Below are 7,910 nucleotides of genomic sequence, written 5' to 3'. Positions count from 1 at the left end.
CCACTGCCCGCGCCGGCCGGCGCGGGCGGCGGGGGCGGCGGCGGGGCCCGGATGGGCGCCCGGGCCGGCGGCGGCGGCGCCCATGGACGCTAACCGGCCGGGCGCGTTCGTGCTGAGCAGCGCGCCGCTGGCCGCGCTGCACAACATGGCCGAGATGAAGACGTCGCTGTTCCCGTACGCGCTGCAGGGCCCGGCCGGCTTCAAGGCGCCCGCGCTGGGCGGCCTGGGCGCGCAGCTGCCGCTCGGCACCCCTCATGGCATCAGCGACATCCTGGGGCGGCCGGTGGGCGCGGCGGGCGGCGGCCTCCTGGGCGGCCTGCCCCGTCTCAACGGGCTCGCCTCGTCGGCCGGCGTCTACTTCGGGCCCGCGGCCGTGGCGCGCGGCTATCCCAAGCCGCTGGCCGAGCTGCCCGGGCGCCCGCCCATCTTCTGGCCCGGCGTGGTGCAGGGCTCGCCCTGGAGGGACCCGCGCCTGGCCGGCCCGGGTAGGTGGCGCGCGAGGGGAGCGACGCGGGGCCTCGGGTGCGGCGCGCGGGGCGGCAGGCCAAGCTCACCCGCCCTCCTTTGCAGCCCAGGCCGGCGGGGTCCTGGACAAGGACGGCAAGAAGAAGCACTCACGGCCGACGTTCTCGGGCCAGCAGATTTTCGCGCTGGAGAAGACCTTCGAGCAGACCAAGTACCTGGCGGGCCCGGAGCGCGCGCGCCTCGCCTACTCCCTGGGCATGACCGAGAGCCAGGTCAAGGTGAGCGGCTGGCGCGGGGCGGCCTCCCGCGGGCCCCGCTGCGCCAAGCCGACTCGCCGCCCGCGTCCGGCGAACGGTGTGCGCTCGGCCGCCAGCCCGCCCCGGGCCCAGCCCCGGGGGCGCCGCTGTTCTGCGGCCGGGCCGAGGTGCTGGCCGCCGCGGCCGCTGCACGTCCACGCGGGCGGCGGGGTCTCGCGTTGCATGGGTCGGGCGCTGCCGAGGCGCCGTCTGACGGTTCCCCTCCGCCGCAGGTGTGGTTCCAGAACCGCCGGACCAAGTGGCGCAAGCGGCACGCGGCCGAGATGGCGTCGGCCAAGAAGAAGCAGGACTCGGACGCCGAGAAGCTGAAGGTGGGCGGCTCGGACGCGGAGGACGACGACGAGTACAACCGGCCTCTGGACCCCAACTCGGACGACGAGAAGATCACGCGGCTGCTCAAGAAGCACAAACCCGCGAACTTGGCGCTGGTCAGCCCGTGCGGCGGCGGCGCGGGGGACGCCTTGTGAGCACGGGCGCGGCCGGAGCAACCAGGGTCGGGGCGGCCGGCGCCCCTCGCCGCCGCCCGCCGTGTGTATATATATTTTTACAGAATAAGTTATAAAGCGGCCGGCGCGGGCTCGGGAGGGCGCGGGGCCGCGCGTCCCGGGCGGAATCACTTTGTATAATCAATAAATTATTTAACACGTCCCCGGCGGAGCCGCGGCTCCGGAGGCTGCACCGCGTGTGTCTTCCTTCTCGAAACACCCCCCCGCGGGTCCCTGCCCCCCCCAGTCTTTGTCCCCGCGGGGCCGGGCTGGCAGCGAGGCGCGCGGTGCAACCCCGGCCCGCGTGTCCCCAAGCCCGGGCGGCGGCAGCTCGCAGGAGCAAGGGGACATCGAGGGCCCGGCGCGGGGAAGGGCGACCCTGGCCCCGAGACCCCCTCGGCCGCCCCGGGAGCGCCGGAGGAGCCGCGACGCCAGAGAGCGCCCAGCGGAGCCGGACGGGGCCGCGGACGGAAACGCAGCGGGCGCGGGGCGCAGCGCCGGCAGGTGCGCGCGCCGCGACAGGTGCGGCTCCCCCTCCCACCCGCGCCCCGCGGGGGGTTGCAGGGCCGGCTCAGTGGCGGAGGTCGGCGGCAGGTGAGCACTCACCCGCGCGCGTCCCTCTTTTCGGAAACCCCGGGGCGGGCGCGGGGCGAGTCCTAGGCTGCCTCCCGGCTCGCACCGATGTGTTTCATCCGATTACGCAGATCTTAAAATGCCTTAGCAGCTAAAGGTTTCCTACTGCGCGCTAAGCGTGCAGCTCACAGATTTTAAGCTCGTCTGCAGCCCGGTTCCATCGTTTTTAATCCGTAGAAGCTATTTGATTCAGACCGGGACGCCAAAGAGAAATCCCAAGTAACGCTGCCGCCCTCCGAGGGACGGCTCGCACTCACTCCCACCGGGCCAGGCCTTCAGCGGCCCGCACCCGGCGCAGGGAGCGGGCCAGCGGCGGGGCTCCACATTCTGAGGCTGGTGCTCTGCGTGCTTGCGTCCTACTGGGCGTAACTCTTGAGTTGTAATTTTAAAAATTAAATAGAAGTGATTGCGTTATTATAAGGTTTCTCCTTGAAGGCATTTTTGAAACTGTTACAGAGAAACGGAAAAGGCTGTTTTCTGTTCTATGCCACGTGGCTGCATCATCAGTTTAAAAAAAAGACATTTCTTTTGAGCCACTGGCTGGTCTTTTTAACGGAGCAATATTAAAATCTATTTTATTTCTGTGAGCGAATCGTTCTCTCAGCTCAAGTTAAGAGCAAAGGAAATCCCAGTTTTAAAGTTTTGAGGAAGGCAGTGCATTTTTATAACCTCGTCTTTAAACGCTGAGGGTAATTCCCATTAGTTACCACTACGGTAAAAAACCCAAAAGATTATTTTTCTGCACTTAACTAATGGCTTGGTTTTGTGTAGCAATGTCTGACAGAATGACATTCCGGGATTTCTGGTGAGCCCACAAAGGAGCGCCCTCCCGTTACTTAGCATTTCAAAGGAGATGGGGACCGGGAAGGCGGAGAAACAAAGCAGACTCAGGACTGTTTTCACCATGATCAATTTTATTGCTTAGGAACCGGAGCGGTCATTTTTAGAGGCCTCCACAGTGACCAACAGCTGAAACCCCGTTACACAGAAGCTCGTGGGGTGGGCCTGCCGTGTGGCACGTGGACAGAGCAGAGCGGCCAAAGCACTGACCCCCGACCACACTGTCAAGAACAGATCAGCAAGCGGACACCCAATCACTTGCAATGGTAGTGATTTACCTAAAAACGAGCATCTAAGGCCTTCACCCAGTCCAGGAATTGTGTAGTGTTCTAAAGCGGATCAATAAAACATAGGTTGTGTTTCATCCACAGGCTCTGCAATGACCTTTTAATGCTGTACTTCGTGCTAGGGGAGATGGTCGCAGCAAGGTTACCACGTAGGCTGGGTGCAACGGAGCAGCCGAGGAAACTTACGGTTTTGTTTCTCTTAGTAGTTTTATATACAGCCCATGTTAAAAGCAGTTTCTATCTGAAGCAGACTAGGCTATTTTTGTTTCTCCCATGATATTATTGTTTTATGTAGAATACTTGGCACCATAGAACAGTAACAAAAGACAGACGGGACAGTTTACAAAATTCTTAAAAGGTACACCCGAGCTAGCTAGAAACTTCACATTCAGTTCTTAATATTACACAGAAAAAAAGGCATAGGAGTAAGAATCTGCAAGTGTAGATGTGCTGTGGTCGACGTCCACGCAGGACGGCACCGCTGGGCCGCAAGGCCGGATGGGTCTGTGCGGATGTGCACGTCCCCGAACTCGACTCCATTCCTACCTGCCGACAGGACCCTCACAAGCATTCGTCCCGGAAAGTATATTTAGCATAAGTTTTGGTAAGATTTATAAATTATTTTTAAAAAGTATATATTTATATATATTTATATATATAAAAACAGAAAGCAGCTGCAGTGTGATTCAAAAACCATGTAACGCGGCAGTAAATAACACGGAAGGGGAGCCGCCCGAGGCGAAGACCAGGGCCCCTTGCTCTCCTCACAGTGGCCACACTGCCGGAGTCGCAAAGAGCCCCCGCCCGCCACCCGCCCCCGGGCACGCCTCCAGCTGGCAGAGGGGGACCTGGGACACCTGGGGGGTTTCCACGCCGGAGAAGCTCTTCCCACGCTGACAATTATTAAAAATGGAAACTCTGAAGTCTAAAATACAGACTCCCTCTCCTGTCTATAGAGTTTTGGCAACAGGACGGTGACTTATTACAAAAACCCAATATTTCTACTTAATGTCACATGAACAGACAAGACAGTGAGGTATGTGAGGCTTTTCCGGAACGGTCCGGAGGCTGAAGCGAAGTGTGGGGCCGGCCGTCTAGCGGGTGGCGCTCAGGCGGGTTTGTCGATGCAGCTGTTAGGAGGACGTGTTTCAATGGATGGGACTCCCACCGGCTCCCGGCGCTACAGGGAGGTCTCGCGAAGGGCCCTCTGGTGTCGCTGGCATCGCCTCCCTGCCGTGGAATCGGTCACTCGTTAAAGGAACAAACACACCAAGAAAAGCTGAGAAAAGGTGAAGCCAAGGGAAGGAGTCATATTTACCACACGTCACTGCACGACACAACACTTGTGCACATGGGCGTGAGGTTTACCTGCCCCGGGCGCGATGCGGAAGGCCAGGAACACGGGCTGCAGCGGGAGAAGAGAGGGCGTCAGAGCCCGCGGCCACGCGCCCACCCTGACCCCCCGACTCCGGATCCCTGCCCTCCCCCGGCTGCCCAAACTGCGTCCCCCTGCCTTGTGCGCGAGCACCAGCGTGAGACCCCAGTGACCTCACAACTGGAGCTGGGGTTGAGTTTTGGAAAGGGCATGATTTCCAGGTAAAGACTCACGTAGACTGCTGACTAACCCGGTGGCTGTGCCGGGTCCGCTCCCCCGGGTGCCAGTGTGGGGGCCGCGCGTCAGGACGATGCACCCCGTGGTCACGGCCCGGAGGCCTTGCACACGGGAAGCACGGGTGTCTCCAATTTGGCTGAAGGTAAGACGCGGCCAGCATCGCCCTCAGTGAGACTTTGGGGCTCGGGGTTAGGGACGCTCACGTGTACGAAGCGCGTCCCTGCACAAATACTCAGCGTCCCCCCGAAGGACGCATCTGTGCTCACTGCCATGAGAAGTCACGGTATCCCAAATGCACACTAGAAAAACGACCTTCGGAAATCACTGGCTGTGGACGGTATTTTGTTATAAGTAGTAAAATTCTGTATTTTATTCTACTGTGACTAGTCTTTTCTGCCTTCTTTACCTACCTACGTACCTTCTGGTATTTTATTACAATTACATAAACACAGACCATCTGGGCAAGTGCTGTGTGGGCCGATGGAGGAGTGGTAACTCGGCCCGCCGTCCAGCCCCTGCCGCCCGCTGCCCCCGCCGTCCAGCCCCCGCCCGGCCCCGCACCGCACATGGCGCGGACACATCACCTTGTGGTCTCCCATGCAGACGTTGGGCCCAATGTGGTCGTAGGTGACAACCTTCTCCTCGCTCTCCGACTGGGAAAGCAAACAGAGAGACCCGTGTGGGAAGGTGGGGATAGTGGGGCTTCCTCGGGGAGCCCGAGCTACCTGCCACCTCCCAGCAGGCAGAACGTTCTGGAAGCCCTGGGAGCCGCTGGGCCCCTGGCTCTTCCTGCTTCCGGACGGGAGTTGGGGTGGCACATGCCCCTGGGGAAGGGCTTTCTTCTCAGGCACCCCCCGCCCCCCGCCGTGCATCTGGCGTCCGTTTTCCCTGTTTCCGTTTGTTTGGACAGCCGGTTCTATTAGCCCAGAACTGTGTTCACACGGGAGCAGACGTCTCTGAATCCCAGGCGGCTGCGCCAAGCACTTTGTACACATTAATTAACCGCTGTGTGCACCCCGGCCCCTCCCTCCCAGCGCCTCCGTGTCTGCAGGCCAGGCAGACCCCTGCGTTTCGGGTGCGACTGTGAAGGGGTCGTTCCTGGCAGTCAGTCCGCTCCGACTGGGCCGGAGTTTTATATCCACAGCTGAAGCATCCAAGACTATGAAGTTAAAACTGAATTATCTTTAATGCAGTAGGAACCTTAAGGTCAGATTTACTTTCCAGCGTGGTCGCCTGCTAGAAAGTATAAAAACATAACCTTCTGCTCCATATGGGTGAGCACTTCCCATCCCTCACGATCACAACGCTGCCTCGCGGAAGTGGGGGACATCCGTCAAGCACAGCACGGTAATTTACAAAGGCAGCATAAAATTGTGGGTTTCCAACTGCATCATCTTGAGACAGATAAACAAATTACAGCAGTGCCTGCATCCCGGCAGCTCCCAGGCAGCGCCACCAGCCCGCCACCTTTGGTGTTTTAGGGCTGGGGAAGCAGAACGGAACATGGTGACGAGGTACCCGAGCGTAGCATGATGGATGAGGCCGAGGAGCTGCTCATGAGGCGCATCTGATCCGACGGTAACGCCCGCTGCCGCCGGGCAGCCCCGGGGAGGGCCTGGGGGACGTCTGCCCGGGGGGGGGGGCGCCCCCTCCAGCTCGGAAGCGTCCAAGCTCAGAGTGAGCACGAAACAGTCTACCGGGACGGCCTCCGCCCGGCCGCACACGCTCAGTTTCCTGCAGAATGCAGTTTCCTCGGCGTGGGTGCTTTCCCTGTAGACCACACTTGTCTCTTCTCTGTCCCCGCGGCGCCCGCGGCCCCTGCTCTGGCTGTGGCCGTGTGCCCAGCGCACCGCACGTGCTCAGGGCCGGCAGCGTGCAAGCGCACACAGCCGACTCCAGAGCGTCAGCAGCAGGCCCGGCAGAGAGGGCAGGGCTATGTCCAGGCTCTCCCGGGTCTGTGCACTCCTGGGCCGACATCCAGTGCAGCGTCAGCCAGGAAGGCCCCTGCGGAAGTGGCCCCGGGAGCTGTCCCCGGCGGGGGGCCCTGGGTGCGAGGGTCACAGGCGGGGCACGCCCAGCACACAGCACAGCGGGAGGAGTGCCGAGGCCCCGACGGAGCAAGCTTGCTGCAGGCCCCCGGCTGGCTTCCTCCGGGCTCAGGGAAGAACACAGAGGGCTGGGCTGGGGGGCCACTGAGTACGGGGCACAGGGTGTGTGCATGGCAGGGCGTGCTATGAGCCTGGGGCAGCACGTGGGGGGCTCTGCCCTCCTGGCTGTGACCCCTCTTGCCCAGTGAGCTCCCAGTCCCCGGGGTGAGGACTCAGGGCCCAGCTAAGGGGTCCTGGTTGCGGGGGGGGCAACTGGAACCTAAAACAGAGCTCAGGTCGGGGATGGCTCCCCAAAGGCCCACGTCTGCTCTGAGCACCAGCCCGCGGCCCCCACCCCCCCAAATCAATGCACTTGTGTGTGATTTCCCATTAATGGGGTTGACAAAACAAATTCAGATATTGATTCTTTTGAAAACACCCTTTTTGTATTAAAATGTGGGCACTGAAAATTCTTGAAAATCAGGAGGCCACAGGAAACCTGAGCGCAGGGTGCCACCTCTTGAATGTTCCCGCTCGTTTCTACCATGTCGAGCCCAGATATGAATCAGGCTCTTGATTTACATCTCAGGGAAATAAGGACCGACGTGTCCACCACGCTTTACACAAGCGCTCTCGCGGACAAGAGCACATTTCATTCCCGAGGATACAATAAACTATGAGGATTTTGAAGGCACTGATAACCGTGTATACACGCTGTGGGTTCAGAAAGACATCGGATGTCACCGGGGCCCCTCAGGCCCGGGCGCTGGGTCTCAGGTGGCCGAGGGCCCATCTCAGGGCGATGCCAGGGCCCATCCCGGGGGCCGCTATGTGTGGCTGGTCCTGGGGCGACTCTGGCACTTACCTTCAGAATCAGCTCCCTGGCGGATGGGGACATGAGGACGCGGTCGCACCACGCAGGGCACCGGGTGTTCATGTACTGCTGGCCCTGGCCGGAGTCCTCGCTGTACGGGTAGCTGGGGGGACACAAGGGCGCCTGGTCAGCTGCTGGCTCCGGCCCCGCCTCCCACCGTCTCCCGAGTCCCCGGGGAGGGCTGTGTGGTTCTTCCCACGCACGCGGAGTGGCCAACGCCACGCAGGGAAAAAAACCCACGTAGAGAGGTTTCTGCAACACGAAGTCGAACGCGCGATTTAAGTTCTCACTTGAATTTTTGTTCTAACAG

At 60.8% G+C, this 7,910-nt stretch overlaps 2 protein-coding genes across 2 annotated transcripts in view; one reads left to right on the top strand and one right to left on the bottom strand.

Annotated features, from left to right (window-relative positions):
* Positions 1-82: 82 nt before the first annotated feature.
* NKX6-2 (NK6 homeobox 2) lies at positions 83-1,249 on the top strand. The gene is made up of 3 exons (XM_021703861.1): positions 83-485; positions 571-743; positions 995-1,249. Exons 1-3 carry the CDS (start codon positions 83-85, stop codon positions 1,247-1,249), a joined length of 831 nt encoding a protein of 276 aa, XP_021559536.1.
* Positions 1,250-2,794: 1,545 nt separating this feature from the next.
* The window catches only part of INPP5A (inositol polyphosphate-5-phosphatase A), a 172,563-nt gene continuing 167,447 nt past the window's right edge, over positions 2,795-7,910 (bottom strand). Inside the window, exons 14-17 of the mRNA XM_044916232.1 lie at positions 7,592-7,703; positions 5,224-5,292; positions 4,346-4,432; positions 2,795-4,257 (exon numbers count right to left, since the gene is read on the bottom strand). Of these exons, the coding sequence (XP_044772167.1) occupies positions 4,352-4,432; positions 5,224-5,292; positions 7,592-7,703 (262 nt within the window). The 3' untranslated portion in view covers positions 2,795-4,257; positions 4,346-4,351. The remainder of the gene's footprint in view (positions 4,258-4,345; positions 4,433-5,223; positions 5,293-7,591; positions 7,704-7,910) is intronic.

This window comes from Neomonachus schauinslandi, chromosome 6, assembly GCF_002201575.2.
Source record: "Neomonachus schauinslandi chromosome 6, ASM220157v2, whole genome shotgun sequence".
Classification (NCBI taxonomy): domain Eukaryota; kingdom Metazoa; phylum Chordata; class Mammalia; order Carnivora; family Phocidae; genus Neomonachus; species Neomonachus schauinslandi.
This window is presented reverse-complemented; position numbering and strand designations above follow the sequence as displayed.